Source organism: Aquila chrysaetos, chromosome 4 (assembly GCF_900496995.4).
Source record: "Aquila chrysaetos chrysaetos chromosome 4, bAquChr1.4, whole genome shotgun sequence".
Taxonomy (NCBI): domain Eukaryota; kingdom Metazoa; phylum Chordata; class Aves; order Accipitriformes; family Accipitridae; genus Aquila; species Aquila chrysaetos.
In genome coordinates, this window is record NC_044007.1 from 4,809,015 (window position 1) to 4,831,292 (window position 22,278).

The 22,278-nt window shown below is 36.6% G+C and overlaps 1 protein-coding gene across 4 annotated transcripts in view; it reads left to right on the forward strand.

The window, feature by feature from the left end:
• The window catches only part of TRAPPC9 (trafficking protein particle complex subunit 9), a 519,558-nt gene that overhangs the window by 25,375 nt on the left and 471,905 nt on the right, over positions 1 to 22,278 (forward strand). For all 4 annotated transcript variants that reach the window (XM_030011866.2, XM_030011869.2, XM_030011867.2 and 1 more), the window contains 2 exons: positions 5,629 to 5,845; positions 8,442 to 8,585. In XM_030011866.2, the coding sequence (XP_029867726.1) occupies positions 5,629 to 5,845; positions 8,442 to 8,585 (361 nt within the window). The remainder of the gene's footprint in view (positions 1 to 5,628; positions 5,846 to 8,441; positions 8,586 to 22,278) is intronic.

Below are 22,278 nucleotides of genomic sequence, written 5' to 3' on the forward strand. Positions count from 1 at the left end.
TTTTTTTTTTTTTTCCCTTGATTGTATCTTGTTCAATGAAACTGTGAGCAGATCAGGAATGGCCTGTTGCAAAGTGAGCTTAAGAGTCTGACTAGTGTTGTTAATCAATTGAATTTTTGTTTTGTAGTGTGAAGTTTTGGTTAGGCCAAATCAGAAAGGAATTCAGAGGAGAAAATCGGTATTTGGAACTGTGAGAAAAATGCTCAGTACCAGCACAGAACAAGACTAACACTTTAAAAGTGTCTCAGGCTTGGTGTCACTGGTTACAGAGAGACTGCTGTGGTTGAAAGTATTCACAAAAAGCTGTTAGGTTTCTTACCATTGTTCCTTTTTGCTCATTATGTTTTGGTAAGACTAGCAGTTTAAGTCCACACCATTGAGTTTATTAAGCCCAGATGGGGACAGCAAATTTATGAGGGAGGTAGAATACTTTCATTTGCAGAGAATCCTTTTTGTGGAGTAAATTTTCTAACCCAACATAAATGAGAAATTAATTAATTGATAAGCTATCCTAACAATCATAAATTTTTTGCAGAGTACCTTAACTGCCATAATCCTTGCAGTGCCTTGTCTTTAATTTTGTAGTCTGTCTTATGCTGGCAGCTCTGTAGCCTCTCATGTAAGCTGCTGTGGCAGTATTTTTCCCTTGTTGTTCTTGCGGCCTGCAAACTCCAATAGTGTTGTTATGTTGTTTTTCTAATGGAAGCAATTACTGTCATTGTGAGAATCACCTGTTCTCCTCCCTGACACCACCAATGTTGAAACTTTCACTTTACATTAGAGGAAAAAAATAAGACTTAGTGAATGGCAAAGTATGAAGTCATTTAAATAGCTGATAAGTATTAACGAATAATACCCAAGTACAAAGCTTGGCAGCTAGTCAGCATGCAACACGTGCCCTGATCAAAGCTTCCCCCAGCCAGCTCTAATAATGTCCCAAATAGAAACAACTAAGGGTTTGAGTGGGTCCTGATGAAATGCATCTAGTGAAAACGCATGGTGAGAAGGCATCATTGTTTTTGTCACCTGCTGCGTTGGAGAGAACCAGAGAAGGGTGTTCTGGAGGCCCCACTGCTTTTCTTCTGGTCTCTTTCTGCTTTGTTTTTCCCCTAAAGAACCTTTGAACTTGATGTATGCCATCAGCTATTGACCCCACAAATAAATCTTTGTGCATGTAAAGCATGCCTCAGTATGCATTGTCATGCTATATAAAATATAAAGCCAGATCTCCCACTGTCTGGAAAATATTGAGATAAAAATCAGATATATTACATATTTTTGTTGTAGCTCAGTCACAATTTAGGGAGTTAATGCAGATATCATCTAGCAACCCTCAGCAAAGTGTTTGACACTGTTTCCCACGGCCTTCTGCTGAACGAACTGGCAAGATACAGACTGGATGGGTGGCCGGCAAGATGGGTGGGAAATTGGCTAACAGGCCGCACTCAGAGGGTGGTGATCCAAGGTTTTTACTCTGGCTGGCAGCCTGTCGCAAGTGGGGTCCCTCAGGGATCAATACTGGGCCTCACGCTGTTCAACATCTTCAAAAACGATCTGAATGATGGGATTGATGATGTCACCAAACTGGGTGGTGAGGTGGACATATCAGAAGGGAGAACCATTTTACAGAAAGACCTGGACAGGCTGGAAGAGTGGGCTAGCAAGAACTGTATGAGGTTTAACAAGGACGAGCGCAAAGGCCTGCACCTGGGACAACATAACCAAAGAGCCCAGTACAAGCAAGGATCTTTATATGGCTGGGGAGCAACTTTGTTGAAAGGGACCTGGGGGTCCTGGTAGACAACCAGCTGAACAGGAGTCAGCAATGCACTGCTGCAGCAGCAAAGGCAAATTGGATCCTGGGCTGCATCCGCAGGGGCATTGCTAGCTAAGAGATGTGACCATCCCACTCTACTCAGCCCTTGTCAGGCAGCACCTGGAGTATTGTGTCCAGTCCTGGTCCCCACAGTTCAAGAAAGACACAGACAGACTGGAGAGGATACAAAGGAGTTCAGCAAAGATGATCAAAGTGCTGGAGAACCTGCCTGATGAGGAAGGAAAGGCTGAAGGAGTTAGGTCTCTTCTCCCTGGAGAAGAGAAGGCTCAGGGGGGATCTCATCACAGTATTCCAGTATTTAAAGGGCAGCTACAAAGAGGACGGAGGCTCTTTCCTCACAAGGAGCCACATGAAGAAGACAAAGGGCAATGGGTACAAGTTGCGCTGGGAGAGGCTTCATTGCAATATAAGAAAAAAATTTTTTACAATGAGAGCAATCATTCACTGGAATAACCTCCCTAGGGACATGGTGGAGTCTGCATTGCTGGAGGTTTTCAAGATGATACTGGACAGGGTGCTAGATAATCTCACCTAGACTCCCTTTCTCACAAAAGGGTCCCTTCCAGCCTTGGCTGTTCTACGATGAGTCTGTATCACTGAGTGTAAGTCTACCATTTGCACAACATGAGAGATCCAACTAGATGATGATGGTACTCAGTAGATGTGTTCTAGAAAAAAAGAAATGTTAAATTGGATATTAAGGAGCATGATCATTTTTCTTCTCAAGTGATATTGGTGTTAATTGATTTTTAAATTTTTTTTTTTTAAATCATATTAATAGTTTGGGTTGGGTCTTTTCCACTGAATTTTCTGCTGTACCTTGTATACCTAATGATCACTTGTTCATTTCTTGATGTCAGCTATATCTGCTATTATCATTATGCCACTGTAGAAGTTCAGTATGTGGTTGCTTTAAAAAAACCCAACAAACCAACACCTTGACCATATTGATTATTTGGGCATTGAGGCCCACTGCTGAGCTGTGAACCTTTCTTCACCTTTATTGATTTCAATCAAGGATGACATTCATCTAGCTTGTAACTGCACGTCTACTATTTTGTCTTTTGCTTGGGTGGAAGTGTTTCTAGAAAGCATTATTATGAGAAATAGCAGTAAGATAATCTTTCCAGTGTTGGGGAATGTGTTTTCCATAAAGAGGGGTATGGCTGGGAATTATATTTACAGCTTTTCAAGACTTACTGTATATAGCATGGAAGCAGATAATAGTTATAATTTAGACTAAATCAAAGGAGGGGTAGAGGGAACATCAGCACAACCAATATTTGACAGCAGAAAAAACACCTAACAGGATAAAGTGTATGCCTCTGATAAACAGGAAAACTAGTTTCTTTCCATATATTTGGTCTCCTACGCAGGGTAGTAACGTTACGTAATTGGTGTTTTCTGATTATAGGAGAGCTGTAGGGTAATAAGACTTATCTTTGCATCCAGTTATGAGGGATAAATTGTAACATCTAATTACAAAGAAAGTGAGATTATAGAGTTTTAATATAGTAAGGAATAATTAAAAAACAAATAAAAAGCTACCCTCTTGAAACAAGCCTGTGAAAAAACTGGCTCAGTTGCTTGGATAGTGAACTACAGCCTTTACAGGTACAATTGCTAACTTGGTTTGTTATAACAGTTAAATGAAAATTAACCAAATGGAAAAGATGCTGTGCTTCAGGGGTTGGCTCTTTTGCAGCCGCTTTAAGCTTTTATAAATTTGTAAAGTCAGGAAAGATGTTTGTGAATGCTACAGTAACAGCCTGCAGAACGCCTGCTGCAGTCTTCCCAGAATTAATTACTTGGACTATCTGTGTGGTTTGTTTTTTCTTCTTCTTCTTCTCTTTTTTTTTTTTTTTTTTTTTTTTTTTTAAATCCCTGGGTGGTAACACATAACTATTTGTGCTGAGGGAAAATGCAATTTTGCTGTCTTTGTGGAGATGAAAAAACAGTTTCCTGCAACTGCAGAAAATATTTGAGTAACTTTGTGGACAATCATTAAGCAACAAGTTAGGTAGCACTGTTAAAAACTTACTCAGATATGATAAAAATAAAACTTTCTGAGAATCTGTTGCCTCTTTGATAGTTGTTCCAATTATTAGTAAGCATTGCTGTCTACGTAAATAGCATGACCTTGTCTTTTCTCATCTTAAAAACTTAAGTTTCCATAGGTGTGTGAACATCGACAGTATTATGTATTTGAGGAATAGCTTTTGATAGTGTTTTTTTTTAAAGTTTTTCTAACTTTAGTACGCGATCATGCAGTTATGCCCTTTTCAACTCTGCTGCCATATTTTTTTATTGTGCTAACATTTTTAAAATGACATAAATGGAAAAAAGAGGAAAAAAAAGGTGGAGCAGCTTCTTTTCTGTTAGAGTAGGTAATCTGAATCTGACACCTCATGTTCTTTCTGAATGATAGCTTTTGGGGATTCCAATAAACTGGTTTAAAATTGTTCTGTATTTTCTTTTTGTCCCTCTATCTGTCTGTGTCTCTTTATATCCTGAAGTACTAAGATTCGAACTATCAGATAAGGTCATGGCGCCTTCTGAAAACTCTAGGCTTCTTTGAGGTCTCTTATATGTCTATGTCCAAAATTAGAAATGACTATTGAAAACAGACTATTTTTTTGTTATCATATTAGTATTTAAGTGACTAAAAGATGTTTTGAAGCTTAATTTATAAGAGCTAATTATTTCTGTAAAAGTTAACTGGTGTGGCTAGCATCTCTCGACTTCCCAAGGCTTTAAGTATCTGAAGTTAAATGCAGAGAATCCACTGATTGATACTTTCAGTTTTGAAGAATGAGTTGCAGAAATGCTGTTTCTGTCCTTTAGTGTTATTTTTGTATGAAGTTTGTCACTTTAAACACTTTTGCAAAACGTGTTAACAGCTTTAATTTAAAATATATTGCTTTTGGTTGTGCATGCCAGATACTGTGCACTAGGTGTCAGCATTGGTCCACTTTCAGAACTCAACAGTGCTTGTTACTGGGATGTAGCCTTGAACTAGTTGGTAGCTTCCAGAGTTTCTGCGGCAGCTTCTTCTTGGCTGTCTGATTTCAAAGCAAGATTGTCATTCAAAACAGAGAGGAAAGAATGATTACTTGAGACTTGTGCCAATATATTGATAAACTAAAGCACATGTTGGTAGTCACTCATCAAGTTTGTTTCAACTTTAAGCCTAACAGGGCTTAATTTTTCACTAAATCCTTCCTCACTAGTTGGCAGTCTGCATATGTATAGTATCATAGAATGAAAATTTTGTGGTTTACAAGATCAGAGACATATAAAAGTTGAGACAGTAGTTTCTTTTCTTTCATAGTCTGAGATTTCAAGACTAATAATTGGATTTAATCTTAAAGGGATGAAAATGCTTAAGTTGGTAAATCAATACATTTTGGAAGTGGTATGTTTTTGCATTCTTATTATGCACATAAAAACATCTTGTTAAATAATTTCCATAAAATGTGGAGCTGTTTAGCTGTTGTTGACTGTTTTGACTGTTTACTTGTTAGTACTACTAACAAATAAAGTTGCTAAAGAACTCTATCTTTTCTGCTTTTGTTAGCTGTTGAACTTGAAGCAAGCTTAAGTTTTCTTGGCAGTAGAAGCTGTCATGACTGGCTAGTTGCAAAACCACTAGCCTTCTGTAGTGTTGGAGATAGGTCTACTACATTTGTTTTCCTCTTGTGTGTTTGTTTTTTTTTTTTTTTTTAACTCGGATGTATGCTTTAAAATTTTAATTAAAAACTATCCTTTTCTCTTTTCCCTTTGAATTTCAGCTTTCAGAAGAAGAAAAAATCCAGCGTTACAGCATTCTTTCTGAGCTGTATGAACGTATTGGTTTTCACCGAAAGTCTGCTTTTTTCAAGCGTATAGCAGCAATGCAGTGTGCTGCACCTAGCATCCCAGAACCTGGGTGGAGGGCCTGCTACAAATTGCTTTTAGAAACTCTCCCTGGCTATAGCTTATCATTGGATCCTAAAGATTTCAGCAAAGGTAAGTGTCTCTGGGAAATTATGGATTAGCATAGTAGGTCACTCAACTGGCTTTCTATAATTTCCTTGAGAGATTTCAAATTAAACCAAAATAATTTGCCTATCTGAAACTAACTGTGGCAAATAGAGCAGTTCTTTAACACTATACCTTCACTGTTTCTTAGTGTTGCTTTCAATAATTTCAAATTTCTATGAGCTACTGCTGATTGTGGTGTTGTATTCCTCTGTTTGCAGCAAATAATTACATTCTATTTACGAGAGCTTCATTTCTACTCTTTTTCAAAAATGTCTTTGTTTTTGATTATACATTTCCCAGTACAAAAAAGGTCATATTTTATTTTGAGTATTTTTTCAATTAAAGTGCTTTCAATTTGTGTATCAGAAAATGTATTTCTTTTGGTATTTGTTGCTGTTTGATCTTACAATGAAAGAATGAAAGATTCTTTTACATGTTTTTGTATATAGACACACATACATCCATATACTGTAATTATATCTGTATCTGTAGTGTCAAATATGTCACATTTTTCCATAAATTAGATTAAAATGATGTTATCTGTAAGACTAGCATTTGGTTAAGACATTTCAACAGTTTTTAGATGCTATATATCGTTTGAATTGCTATTTTATTGCATCTATTAATAACCAAAGGAAAAATAGTCCACAAGAACACATGCCAATTCTTGTAGCTGCTAAATACTGTGTTCACATTCTGCAAGTTATGTGCTGCTTGCTGCCCTTCTTTAGGTAAGCTATTTTTCAACAATTTTATCAATGTTATCTAAAGCTGTATATAAAGTAATAATTTTAAAAGTTGTCTTGATTTTAGTATACTATGCTGCATTTTTCCTCTAAAGGAAGAGACAGCTAATATTCTTTTTGAGTAAACCTTTCCATGTTGCCCAAAAACTTGCATTCTTTTGTATACTAGCATTTTTGGGGACCATTTGCTAAATGTTGTAGCTGCAGGAGAGGAGCAGCAAGCAATGGGCCGAGCATGTATTGTTGGAAAGGAAGTGGAGTTCACCAGTATGAAAAGTCTGAACTGGTTTAGATATGAATGAACAGCAGCTGGAATATTCTTCTCTGTTTTGTGAGAGTACGTTGACTATTGTTAGCATTCCAGTTCGATGTTGTCTTGTAAGTTCAATTTTAAGTGTAGTTGTTTCTGTATACGCTAGGTCACTTAGCCATTGAAATAATGGAGCTATTTCATCAGTTCAGTCAAGGGAGAATATGGAAAAACTCATCTGTCTAGCCACTAGGTGATATTTTCCAAACTCTCTTAGCTCCATTGACTAAACAGGCATGCAGATGACCCACTGTACATGTGGATGGTTAGTTTTGGTTTGTTTTTTTTTTTTTTTTTAAACTGGTGTGATTTTACCAGTCACTGAAAGAAATGGTGTGTGGGAGGAGGTAGAAAATGCCAAGTGGACTAGACAGAAAGGTACAAAGAGTCTAGGAAGAGGGAATGTGCTGGAAAAAATATGCTGGGGCCTATGATGGAAAAGGAGAGGACTGGGATGGGACTGTGTTGGGAGAAGAGGTTGTAGAAGTTCTGCAAGAAGTGACAATTAAAAAAACCCCAAAAGTGACGTGATTGGTGTTTATCTTTCATTTTTACCTTACCTTTATGTTGCACTGACGTGCTTTGTCAGATTTTACTCCTAAAATAGCTGTTTCAGAGACATATGGGAAGATCACTGTAAACTGTAAGAGCTACTTGATAAGAACGACCTTTCACACATGAAAAATAATGAGACTCTTGTGTGCAAAATATAAACTCTCAAGGTTTGGTTGCAGTAAATATTTCCAGAAAAGTTTGCTGAATGCTGAAGGGTAATATTAGAAGGAAGGCTGTTTAGAAGCTTATGAAGTACTGCACATTTTGGAATATCTGTTATTTAAAAAGTATTGCTCTTTCTTACTACTAAAAGCAGGTTAAGTTTCATGAAAAGTACTGCATATTATGCTTTTGAAAGAAAAGTTACATTGTGATGATATATTTATTGTTACCATAGATATGTTGCAAATACGAAATAATTTATAGTCTGAAACTTAGTTTTTAAAGACTGAAAATCAGGAAATGTGCTTCATGTCCTGTAGTTTTATTGCTTTTTACTGACTTAATGGCCAGGAAAGCATTCAGAGAAAATATCTTTTGCTTGATCTTTAAAGAGAGCTAAGTAGTACTTGATTTGGATAAAAATGAAATTTCTGTATGAAATCTCATGTGCATTTCTTGTTCAGAGAATTTAAAAAACATAAAACTTTAAAGGTTTTCTGTATCATTTTGTTTTTACTTCATGGGAAGTGTAAACTTCTTTTTCTGAATTCTGATGATAAATTTATTAGTTGATAGACAAGCATATAAAACAAAAATTGCTTTCACATTTAAATATTCATGCAAACTCAAAGATCCTAATTTTTCTTTTGTTTTGAGTACAAGATTTGGATTTTGTAATTATTAGTTCCGTTGGGTGATTTTTATAAGTGTCATTAAATTACTGCTTAGTATATAAAGAAAACCAAAACCAATTGGTTTGTGATGACTTCCAGCTTTAAAAAGTATTGAATGACTGCTTACTTTATAGGAACTCATAGAGGATGGGCTGCAGTACAGATGCGTTTGCTTCATGAACTTGTATATGCTTCCAGAAGAATGGGGAATCCTGCTCTGTGTGTCAGGCATCTGTCTTTCCTTCTCCAGACCATGCTGGATTTTCTTTCTGATCAAGGTATGATTTTTAAAAGAAAGAGATATTTGCACTTTCTTACAGTCAAATAATGTGACTGTTTTGAAATATATTTGATTTGAGAAGTACTGGAGGGCACAGAAGTTAGGGAATTCTGTGAATGCATGAGGTAGCTTGTTGATGGTAATCAATCACGTATAGAGTGTTACTAACTTTAAATATTAGTGTTCTGACCTTGATGTGTAGTATCTAATATAAAACTTCCTTTAGTGTTTTCCATCTGAAAATTGACTGCCTCAAGCCTAATGCTGTATTTCCTCTGTAAATATTAAGAATATGATTAGAGGGCTTAATTTGCATGTGGATTAAAAAAAGAAGCATTATTTAAAAATACTAGCAGCTTTCGTAAGTGCTATTAATGAAGAGATTGAGAGGAGCTGAGGTTGAAAAGTAAATTCAGAAAAGAAGACTCTACGGTAGTTCAGACTGAATCTACCATGAGTTTTCTGATGAAATATGTTTTCTGATGAAATATGTTTTCTGATGAAACATTCGTAGTGTGGATACAGAATTCATCTAAGGGAGTAGGCACGATTCTTGTCTCTGTATTTGAGACAATGAACTTGTAGAAGCTGAACGTGATGGAATTGAATTAAACAGTGTTTAACTAGGACGGTAGGCTTAAGTTTCTGTGGTTTCTTTCAAAAAAAAAAAAAATTAATTCCACAATAAATTTAAGTGGGATTTATTAAATTTGTCAGTGGATGACAAGGGAATGAATGTATCTGTGGATGATTTTCAGAAATGGTAATGATGTGCGTGAAGACCCTTTTGTGGGGGAGGGCCACACAGCATTTACAAAATCACCTGGAAAAGGAAAAAGTGACAACTGTTATGTTTGTGTTATATTTGTATTATATTTGTTAGGAAAAATATTTCAAACAGGTTTGTTTATCACCCAGGTTAATGAGATTGAACTAGTGATGAAAGGTTTTAAAAAATGTTTTTGATTCACAGTAAGCTAGGTAGAAAGTGCATTTTTTTTTAAGTTAGTCCCTTGTTTACGATAAAGAGGATGGGAGTAAACGTGTCTCCTTGGTGACTTTGCTGGTGAGCTTCAGGTCTTTGCCTGCCAGTGAATTCCCTCAGTTTAGTGGATCAAATCAGTAGTGGACGAAGGAGAGGAACTGAAAGGAACTAATAAACTGGAATAAATTATCTTTCTGTCTGTAGACTTTATTTGCTCTCAAAAGGTCCTTGGATCTTCCAGGACTTTTAATGAAGCTTCTTTGATTTATGTATGTGTCCTAGTTTCAGCTGGGATAGAGTTAACTGTCTTCCTAGTAGCTGGTATGGTGCTATGTTTTGAGTTCAGTGTGAGAAGAATGTTGATAACACTGATGTTTTCAGTTGCTGCTAGTAGTGTTTAGACTAATGTCAAGGATTTTTCAGCTTCTCATGCCCAGCCAGTGAGAAAGCTGGAGGGGCACAACAAGTTGGCACAGGACACAGCCAGGGCAGCTGACCCAAAGTGGCCAACGGGGTATTCCATACCATGGGACGTCCCATCTAGTATGGGAACTGGGAAGTGGGGGCGGGGAATCGCCGCTCGGGGACTAGCTGGGTGCCGGTCGGTGGGTGGTGAGCAATTGCACTGCGCATCATTTGTACATTCCAATCCTTTCATTATTGCTGTTGTCATTTTATTAGTGTTATCATTATCATTATTTGTTTCTTCTTTTCTGTTCTATTAAACTGTTCTTATCTCAACCCGTGGGTTTTGCTTCTTTTTCCCGATTTTCTCCCCCATCCCACTGGGTGGGGGGGGAGTGAGTGAGCGGCTGCGTGGTGCTTAGTTGCTGGCTGGGGTTAAACCACAACAGTATGGAAAGATTGGCTGAAGACAAGGTTTTAAACTCTTCTACTGTGCATGTCCACATTTGATGAGAAACAACTTCTGTGCTTCTTGTCTTCAGACATTGTATTTCTGAGTAGAGCTTCCAGTTTCATAAGACCTATGATAACTGATATTTACTATCTTTGAAAAATCAAACTAAATGTTCTCCAATGTGTTTGAAAAGTAGCTGAATGTTTTTCTCCTCTCCTGAAGACATCCAAAATAGCACTTGCTGTTGTGTTTTAAGTCTTTTATTGATAGCATGTTGCTCAGACATGGTTAGTGGTGCTCCAAACTAGCTAGAGTGTGGATGACAGTGCTAGAAATGTATTTCTGGCTTGTAATTTTTTGGTAAGTTTTCTGAGATTGATATCATGTGATGTTGTGCAAGGGTCCATTTAGCATAGGAAAAAATAAACCGACAAAACCCCTTCAACCTCGGATTGTAGTAAAGGACATAAGCAAGATGATTTGAATGCATAGGATTATGCTACTTACTATTTTAAGTCTGTGAACTGTTTCCCTTAGATTATGAACTTTTAAAAACTATTGTAATTAGTAACTCTGATAATCACATGACTGAAACTTCCAGGTTTTCTAAACCAGTTAAAGGTTTAATTAGTAATACAGTAATTTTCAGTTTATCTGAAGTAATACAGCAGCATTAGAGTTCAAGAATGTTAAGTTTTTCTTATTTTTCTGTGTTGCATAGAAAGGTTTTCCATGAATGTGTTTTTTTTTCTTAAATCACATAAACTTCATATTTTTAAAGCTTGTAATTGATAATATATGTTAAATCCTACACTTGCATTTGAAATTCAGGTAGTTTGCAGAGCATCTTTAAAAACAGAATAAATAGAAGTGAAAACTCTTAAGCTGAAAGGAAGTTACCAGCTAAACATTTGGCACTGGAACTTGATTTCCTAACCCTTTTTGTCTCAGGATTAGCTGCTTCTAGGCACAGAAAAGGAATATTCTCTCATTCTAGTTTGTTAATCTAATTCTGTTCATTTACTAGTTCAGTTGAAGTTGAGATACTCGGACTTCAGAAAACAGAAAAAATTGATCACTTCAAATAGAAGTTCAGAAGATGAGATGTAGTAGTTATAATGAAAGATCTATTAATTAGAAGCTCTTGCTCTTATTTGTGGTACCCAAATGCATAGTCAAAACTAGTTGGTGTTTACAACAAAATTTTCTTATATTTTAATTGAATGACACTTGGTAATTATTTTAAAATACAGCTTTTGTATATGTTTACTTGAATTACAATTTCCAACCATGCAGCCTGGCAAATCTGAATAAAAAGTGTCATCAAGTAAATGGGAGATGTCAGTCACTATTTTAACAACATGGAAGCGAACAGTCTGATTTAAAATTAAGCTATTTAGTTACATAAATATGTAAAATGCCATCTTCTGCTTAGCAAAAAGAGGTACCAAATTCTGCATAAAAGCTCTCTAATCTCAAGCCATTATGTTTTAATGTTAACAAGCCCTTGAGAATCACTCTTTCTTTAAATAAGAATTAAAATGTGCAATTGCAAAGTTGCTTGGAATTAAATCTCTCTCTTTTGCATAATGCTTTTTGAAATATAACACTGGGTGTACAGCTCACACTGAATTTGATTTGGGTAAGGTCAGATACTTGGAAAAAACCCCAATATTCTATTGTGGATCTTTATTGATAATACCCATAGTATTTAAAAGGACTGTGATTTGTAATGTGTGCAAGTGATTCTGAGTTAGCTCATCTATTAGGGCCTGTCTAAACACAGAGTTACTTGGAAACAGCTATTATCAAAATGTGACTGTTCACACAGAAACCACTTACAGAGAGCATGTCTGTCACCCCTGCAAGTTCACATTCTTTCAGACATTCAGTAGGTTTCTAAATTTCATGCCTGCTGTTTTGCTTTTGGTGGCAAGGATCTCAGTGCACTGAGGTGACCTTTTCTCACCATTCATGGTATGGGATGAAACTAGGAATGCTTCGTTCCTTTTTTTTTTTGTGGATGAGTTCAGTTCATTAAAGATCTTTGAAGTTTGTCTATTTTATTATTTGGGAAATAACATACCCTTTTCAGTGCTTTTCAGTATACCTCTGCCATTAAGATCTTCCTGTCCTGTGATTGTTGTTGTGCTTTAGTTCTTTTCAGCCTTCTAGTGAGATGACAGGCTTCACATTTGAGATCTCCAATGCTCTGTCTGTTGTGTACTTAATTAATAACACTACTGATTCTATGATGATTCTGCCTTGCATTAAACATGCAGCAGTCATTTTTCATCTGTTGACTAGTGTTCTGGATGTCTTTATTCTTGAGATGAGTAACAGTAGGTGATGGAGAGAACAATATCTAGAGGTACTTCCTGAAACGTCCTAGGGTGCCTTCCTGTCATTCCTGCACGTGGTTGATTCTTACATCGTTGGATACCACTTTTAGTTCCAGCTGCATCCTCTGTTACTAGACTTAAGGACAGAGGTTGGTTCCCAAGGCAGTTTGGCAGGGGTTTTAGATTGTGGAGGCTAAAGTGAAGGTGCACGTTGGCCTTTTGACACCAGTTCTACCTGTTGATCCTGGATAGTCAGCAGGCAAAGGTAACAAGACAAATGACAATGTTCCATATTTTTTCTTTTCTCCATCATGGTTATTAATTTTGGATACAGCCTACATGATTGAGCTCTCTTGGGACCCTTCAGGTGCATCTCTATCCAACTGGATTGTCAGCGCAGGTACTATTACAGCATTAGCATGGCCTTTGGTGTCTCAAAACGTCTGTTCTGCTGCTCTTATTATTCCCTAGATAAACAGGAATATTCTCTTCAGAAACAGAACCATGTTCAGTAACAATCTGAAGAATGACCATGTGGCCTCTCATGTATGTATATCTTTACCTTTCAACACCAGAAAGACAGAATAGCAGATATCATGTAATTCAGTCTTTCTGTGATGACCTTTGCCTTTAGTCTTTTCAGCAGCAGCACTGACCAAAAACTAAATAGGCTGAGTTCCACAGCCATGACCACAAAATGTCTGGGAGCTTGGCAAATAAAACGCTTGTTGTTCCAGTTTTGCAGATCTGGTTATCAGGCCTTCTTTGCTCACTGAGTATAAGACTTTGAATAATTTTAGCTTGGTTATCTTTCTACTGATGTCATGAAGAAATTTGTTTTAGCCCTAGCAAACTAAAAATTATATCCTGGGCTTCATTACAAATATCCCTTTGATAGAGGCATGCCTTCCCCAGAGTGGATACTCATCACCCTGGCCACAGTCATTGATTCTGCTGAAAGACATGAAATCTTTAGTGAAAGACTTGTTATGACACTTTTCAACAAGGGGACAGATGAGGTCTTGCATGTGATGAGGGATTTTAAGGGGTTTCCTTGCTGTAGCTGTATATTTCATCTTCAGAAGCAAACCTTATCAACAGAGTTCATCAGTCTCCTTTAGGAGGGATTTCTGTGTGTGGATTTTGATTTTCACTATGCCTACTTTATATATCTCCATATAGGCATTGCACAGGAAATACCATGGAGTGCCTGACATCATTACTTGGTGAGGGGTTGTTTTTATGGTTTATCTCAGATAGCAACTGCATGCCACGGCTACACTTGGTCAGTGGGATGCTAAAAACATAGCTCTTCCTAAGAAAAAGGTTTTTGTTCCTTTCAGAGGTCCTGAGTTGAATTTTCAGAAATATCCTTAGTTGTCTAAATTTCATTCATGTGATTCTGAACTCCATGGTGGCAGGATTCTATCCCTACTGCAGTACTGGCTATTACTTGGCACTTCAAAATCACATGACACGTTGGTCCATGCCATGCAAACTTTAGAGGTTTCTCAGTTTGGCTCCAGGCTGTTTTCTCATGAAAACAATCTCTCACCTTCCCAAAGATGCTTATTCTCAGCCAGTGCTGAGATCATCCTCCCTTGATGAAGAATTCCTGCCAAAATTTATGCTGAATGCTATTTCAGTTCCCCTCATCCTCTAGATCAGTTGTGATGGACTTGTCAGTGTTGGCTGGGCAGACAGTTTTGATGCCTTGACAGCTTAGAGTTGTTGGTAGTTGGAGGACCAGGGACTGCATGCCAAAAATCTGAGATTGCTTTCGGAACCTTTTCATCCTCCTTTCAAGACTGCTGTGCTCAGGTGATGGCTGACATGTCAACTGCCGGGGTGAGGTCTGTGCCTTTTGCAAAGAAGGGATGAGCTTGATCTAAGAAAAAAAAAATATCCCCAAACCTTGTTTATCTTTAGAAATTATGGTTAAGCCTGGACTGATCGTAATTTGATGATGTCAGACATACTGTCTGACAACTCTTGAAATATGCCTTTCTATCTCACAGCTTGAAAGAGGAAACTATGCAGTATTTTACAGACATTTTTATTTATAGAACAGATTGCATATGCATTCACTTGGTGCTATTTAAATTTCAAATTGCTATGTAGAAATATAGGAAATAAGAAAGAATATTAAACTGGGCTCGTAAAAACTGACAGCTAGACCAAAAGCAAATGTGTAAATGCCCTTAAGTGTAACCCTTCTGCCAAGCCTAGACTGGCAGCAGTAAAGACCAAACTCAATTTCTGAGGATCTTTACTTAAAACATTGTCTTGAATTTCCACCCAAACACCTGGGAAAATGAAATCAAGCTGCATGGGCACTTGGTGAGTTATACTTCCCCAAACAGATTTGACTAAATAGCATTTCACTGGAGAAAGGAATAAGAATAACCTATAAACCTATAAATAATTGCTGCTACTCTAGAGCATGGAATAATTTAAAACCACCTCTTGTTTTGATGGACTGCTGGAGCAACTTGTTACCATATGTTCACCTAGCCATATCCCGTTCTCTTGTTTATGTCTTGCTATGACTTTATCATTTTTTCCCTGTTTAGACTGCTGTAGCAAGAGTTCTTGAGAGCTTCAGCTCATTTTTTTTAGTTTGAAATGGTTGGTTGCCATTGCTACCCTGTTTGCCGTTCCTTCTGCCTATTGCCATAGTGTTCCTCCTCTTTTTTCCTCCTGTTGTTCATATTTAGGTCACAGGAAACAAGATTATAAGTATTAGAAATAAAATGTAGGATAAACAAATACGAAGGCCTGATTTTAAAATAAAAAATCCACCTTGACAGTAGTATTAAACTTTGAAAGGAGGAGATACATAAAAGTAAAGAAGCTAATGGGAAGAAATTAAAAGGAATGGTATGTTTGTTTGCTGGTAGCATAGAGACTGCTTAAAGATGTCATAGTAGATCCTCTTTAAGTGTATTCTCCTTCTCCATTAAAACACATAAAAAAAAATGAAAAAAGCAAGGGTAGTTAAACAGCAAAATAAATGCAATTGGGGAGAAAAAAAAGTTTAGTGTATAAAAGTGGATGTGGTGTCCAAATGTAGAAAGTAGAAGGGAATGTCAACCCTGATAAATTAAATGGGAGGGGGGAGAACATTAGCCCAGAAAAGATTTTGATGCATAACTTGCTGAACTCATGAAAGCTAATAACTTCTTCAAACATATTAGAAGCAGGAAGTCTGCCAGAACTGAAACATAATTGAGGTATAAAAAGAGACACTCAGGGAAGATTGACCTGTATCGGAAAATTTTGATCAAGGCTTTCTTTTTAGGAAGGAAGATTCCGAGGCTTGATCCTTGAGAATAAATCTGTGGAATTGTTTCAAAGTGTAATTAGAAATGGTTTATGGTGGGGAGTGATCTGAACTGTAAAATGAGTAGTAATAAATTTCAGGTACCAGATAAGGTTCAAAGATGCTAAAAGAATTTTAAAATTAAATAGTTGAACTACTAACAGTATCAATTAATGCATTTCTTAAATTGTCTTCATTCTCATTTTAAAATTACAAATGGCAAATGCATCTCTGCATTTTTTAAGAGTTCAGAGAGCGATGGAAGTTCTTCTCACTGAGGTGGGTTTATCTCCAGTGTAGATGTCTGCATCCTAGTCACCCTGATGATCCTGGCCATCCCAGTGATTCTTGTGACAAGATTCATCTCTTCCTTTACACATATATGGCTATCTCAGTACTGACTAGGTGTCTGCACCTGACCCCAGTCATCGACTCTTCTCGTGAAGTAAGGTAGACCAAATTCCATCCTATGAACCCATCTGGAGTTCAGTAAATCTGTACTGGGTAAATTATAAGAAACCATATTAAATAATAGTAGGTGTATGGATAATTGTGATCTACTGGGAAGGAGTTGGAACATCTTTGAAGCATGACTTCTTTCGAAGGAGTGATGGAGCATTTAAATGAGTGTGATTTAGTTAATACAATGTTCCTGAATTAAAAAAACCCCAAACCCTTTTTGTATGTTGGTTAATTAATTAATGATTAGAAGAGATAGAAAGAAACAGTAAGTGAATGAGATTATGGTGTTGAGGAAAGAGATTATTAGTCATGTGGCTTTTGTTTTTCCAAACAGTTGTAAGCTATTAGGAAACTGGCAAAAATGGCAATATCACAATTTGTTGCTGAGCCAGGGTTATGTAAAAGAGTTTCTAGAGTAGACTTGATTGTGATATTGTTTCTTGAGAGTGGAAAGTAAGAGATCCTGTGTTGGAAACCTTCTCTTAGAAGGTCTGCTTATGCTGACTGTCACAAGTAATCCCCTGAAGTGTGTGTAATGTAGGCACCAGCTGCTTTGCTCTACAGCTTCTCTCCTTTTATGCTGCAATACTTGATAATATAGACATAGCCTGTCAGCACTTCACAATGTTTTGTAGTCATAAGGAATGTTATTCCTGAATGCTGTGTTTAAATTAAGACAGCATTTTCCCTAGGGTCCTCTATAGGATGTAAATTAATTTTTGGAAAGGTAGAAGTTATTGATTTCAAGGGCTGAAAAGAATGAAGCTTTAATCAGACTGAACAGAGAATATAATGCAAATTAAAACCTGATGTAAAATTATGAGTTTAAGTGGGGTTTACTTAACTGGCACTAATGAACTGGTTTTAATGCACTGCACTGTATTTTAGTTGACAAAGTACCTGCAAGTTGTTTTTGCCTAACCGATAAATCTTTCAAAAGGGAGCTAGTTTGGTTGGTCTTATAATATTTAAATTAACTGATTTCAGGATGGAGACTGAAATCTTCAATATAATTACCAGGGAATATTTATAGAAGCATGGTAGGTTCTTAGCCATTAATTGGGAATCTTTTTACAGCTTCAGCATAGTGCCATATCTTATCTGTGTACGTATATATAAAAAAGTGTATTTGTGTGTATAGATATAAAAAAAATTGTAATTGAACAGACTTGTCACCTCGTGTTCGATGTATAGCAGTGGAACAACATAGTATAAGAATGAATATATTAAGAAAAGCTTGAATGTAAATGCTTTCTGACATACTGTAATAAAAGACTTAGGAGGTTGTACATGAATGTGGGAGGAAGCTTCTTAGAAGCCACTTAGCTCTTCTTATTCATCATGGTACCATGAATTTTGCTGCTTTTCATCTAGTTCTGTGTTTTTTTCAGTTGTGTACTATAAAACTTCAGCGCTGTTATGTGCTCTTGTTCCTGGAAGTTGTTTATCTGCAACACTTTTCCCTGCTTTTTTACCCCCCCCCCCCTTTTTTTTTTAAATTCAAAATAGTAGCAGCAGGGTAAAACTCTTCTGAGCTTGTTTTATTCTTTTAAAATCTCTCTCTGGAACTGGTGTTTTCTAGAGACAAGCGGCTTATTAAATAACTTCATTTGAACTGCTTTATTAGAAAGATGTAATTTATTTTCCTGAAATACATGTCTTTTAGACTATGTAGAAAGTGAAGGTTGCTAAGAGGAAAACCACAATACCTACGCATGTTTACCTGTTTCAAATAATAATCTGCTTATCCTTGTGTTTCTTGAATAACTCTAGTTCAGATCCTAATTCAGTGAATTTATTTATTCCACTTCAAAAAAAAAAAAAAAGGGACTAAGTAAACTAGCAACAGTGATAAAAGATTTAAATTAATTTGTGTAGCACAAAATATGAAGACCAACATTTTTTTAAGTCATGTTATATGAAAGAAAAAATAGTGTACTGTGAATAAAATGAAGACTGATCCAAATTGTTTAGCATTATAAACAAACCTGAAAGTCTTTCACACATGATTTACCTTTGTTTAGACTTGGATGTTGATGAGGTACAGAGAAAAACTCCAGTCAACACCATATCCAAATTCTTAGGTAAAACAGAAGATCAGTTATTACAGTAAAACAGTACATTTCTTTATGACAGAAGTTTCCTATTAATTTGTTTTAAGTAAGTCATTCATGAACAAAATGAAGTTTCTGAGCTTTAGCTCAAAATTCCTATCTTCATGCAGTTACCTCTGATTTTTTAAGAAGCCTGATTTAATTAATTGAGGGAAGAGATACAAGTGTTCAAATGAAGACAAGTTGCAAAGTTTGTGTTCCAGAAAAAAAAAGATTAGTTTGGGGAAGACATACTTTAATTGGCAATGTAAAGACATGAAGAATTTGTGCTGTATTGTTAAGAGCTAATATTTTTGTACTGAAGGAAGCTATGTTACTAACATTTGAATGAATTTTATGACACTTAACAGACTCAATACTGCTCTCTTTAGCCTAAATCCAAATGAAGGCACTGGAATCAAGGCTGCTACTGAAAGTAGCTCTTTATATGTAAAAACAAATATCCATGTTTAAAAAAGGTCATCCATGTACTTTGGTGAACTCCCCACATGATGTCCATTGAGTATGATTGGATGTGCTAAGAAAAGAAGAGTAAGGTCTAGGAGTGATACTGAAGAAACATTTTTTCAAAAGGATGGGAAAACTCAACTATGTGTTAGTAGAGAGAGCTGACGTTTTCATTTTAAGTTTTCAGCCAATGGTCTAGGTTTTTAAACAATTAGACTGTCCTTTTCTCAAGCAAGAGTCTCTTCTCTATGTATCAGTAGTGGAGGCATTGAAACATTCAATCACGATAATCCCCTCAGGCCAAATTCCTGTGACTTTGCATAACAGTATATTGGGAAAAATGTCCTACAGAAAAGAGCGTGTTGTTCTTGCCATCTTCTGTCTCTGTGCCTCTTCCACCCAAAATACAAAATCAGATGTGTTTAACAGTTATCCCATTGTATCTGTAAATTTTTACAAAGCCTAATTTGCTCAGAAGCAGCTTTGCAGCAGTCCTTAATTTTTTTTATCATGGAAGTTATCTATGCTTAATTTGCTCCACTTTATGTTGAGGTAGGTCTTCTGGTATTTTGTAACATGAAAAAATTATTAATATTGTTCAGTGTTTTACATACTGATTTTGTATGTACAAAATATATTTTTGTAGTATTCAAAGTATACAGACATCTGAAGTTTTCAGATATGGTGGAGAACTAGATACCAAAATTTTAACGGCATGTTTCTGAACTCTGACTTCAGCTATGACAATTTTTCATGAGATTTTATCTAAAAATATTTTTGTGCTAGCTGTGAATTTCAAACTGGCTGTGACTTGATGTGTACACATTTTATATAATTACTAAAAATCTTGTCATAGAAGACTGTGGTGTGTTTAGTCAAACTCTTCTCATTCTGTCTCTGTGGTGGTCATCTTAAAAGCAGAAAACATTATTCTGACACACACGTAACTCTTCTTTTTGTCTATGTTGAAAAGATTATCTCCCCACCCCCCCCAAAGTTAGTAGTAAATCTGATAATTTCTTTTTCAAAGATGAGCTGTTACCCAACAAATAACTGAATCATTTTGCTCTCATTCTCGTCTTTGTATGGATGGAGCCACTTTCTTGGATATTGTTCATGATGATCTGTTCATGAAAGTGGGTCTAGCTCTGTGGGTAGCATAGATTAATTATTTTCTTGTTGTTCCTGCTCTTTTCCATGTCAAACTGTGAATTTTATTAGTTTTAGTCTCCATTGTATTCAGAGATTTATTTCCCTTGATTCCTCAAAGAAAGAGGATTCATGTAATATGTGGTCTGCCGGTGCCTCTCTGGTTTTCCCCATAAGAATAGCTTTTGAGTCTACGACAAAACATGGTGTGGAGAGCAGATCAGAGATGTTAATTTGTTAATTTTGTTCCAGTCTCATGACAGTTGTTTATACATAGAAAAGGTAGACCCTAACAGCGCCCTGAGGAGGCAAAAGACCTAAAAGAGGGAAAAAAGACCATTAATTCTCACTCGCTTTGGTCATTTTGTCAACCAGTTGGCCAGTCAGCTTGCATGTGCTTCCTGTCTAACTGATGACCTAATGAATATAGGTAGGAGTCTGAAATGTAGCTGTTCAGGGCAGTATGAAAACTTAGGTAAAAGTGCTGAGATTTATTGCAGTAGAGAATATTGGAGTGAAAACCCAGCATTCCTTGTGTTGCTTTCAAAGCAACTTGTTCAAGTATCAGATCTCTGAGCAGTTTGAAGTCGTGTTTACTTGCTCCATGTATTTTTCAGAAAAATATTAGAGATGCTGTTTACTAAAACTGTAGAAAATGCTGTCATCTAATACCTATCAGACTTAATGTAACGGAAAAACAGGTGATGCTTGCCTGCAAATTAGAGGAGATCTGCTCAGTTCTGCTGAATTAAACAACTGAAATACTGAATTAGTGGATTGATCATGCAAGTCTTGCTAAGGCACTTCACTTAGAACATTAGCTTGCTTGTGGTACTGAAGAGTAATGTACTGAGTATACAAATAGGTTGCTTACTGTCCATCTGCATCTATGTGAAACTAGAGTTGAGGGACTACCTGAAAGGTCATGAAGACCTTTGCATACATGCTATAATCTAGTGATTAACTTCAAGGTAAAAAGTTTGTAGTGGTCCCTGTCTATGAATACTCAATTTCTACTTCAGCTTTTGTGAGAGTCTTAATGTATTTTGTGCCCTTTTTGAAATTCTTTTTTAGTTTAAAGAACACACTGTGTCTTGATGGCAGGGTGATGCTGAAGATCTCCCTGGCAGCAGACACTGACTTATTTTCTTCCCTAGTTGTAAGAGGGCTCACCAAGCAATTTTTTTTTTTTTTTTTTTTGGTGAGGGAAATATCTGTTTTTCTGGGTGCAGAAACTACTGTTTCTCTTGCTTTTTCTGCTGTCAGACTGACTTTTCTGTCTTGTTACGTGTTACTAGTAACTTATCAAAGAGATGTTTGACTCTCTGTTCCTGAGAGAGTTGGGTAGGCCAGTTGTCTGCCACTTCTCAGGGGCTGACTGCTGCAGGAGGTCTCCTCGGACTTCTCCTTTGTGAACATTATTTGCTGTTTTCAAGGGGGAAGGAAAAGCTCAGCCAGCACAAAGAACCCTGGGTACTAGGTTTTTTGTTAAAATGTTGATTCTGGGCTTATCACTAAGGGAAAATTGAAGTCAGAAGGCTTTTAGCTATTTGTTTCCCAACTTCCTTTTTCAATATTTTAGCAAGTTGCCTAAGGAAATAGAAAGCTGTTTGTCTTCCAGTGTAGTTGGCAGGTCAGACATAGAATGTCCCCTTTCTTCATTCTACCTTGCTGTAGGTTGTTCTGCAGGGGACACAATGACTTAATCAAAACCAGATCAACCAGTTGTTTGCCAGAGAACAAATGTTGTATTTTTAATATTTGACTTAGTTTTTAATAGGTAGTGACTGAGACTGTCGCATCCCAAAGTTGGAGCGACTCAGGTTTGTGGATTTCCTTTGTCAGAATTCAGGTGAAATGACACCAGGGGAGTTCAAACAACAATCAACATTTATTCAGCCAAGCTAACCTTGCCCAAGTATAAGTGAACTTATCAATATGAACCTCGCATCATGTCATTAAGCCGTTGTTTGACAAGAGAAGTGAGGTGTAGAAAAAGGAGCGGAAAAAG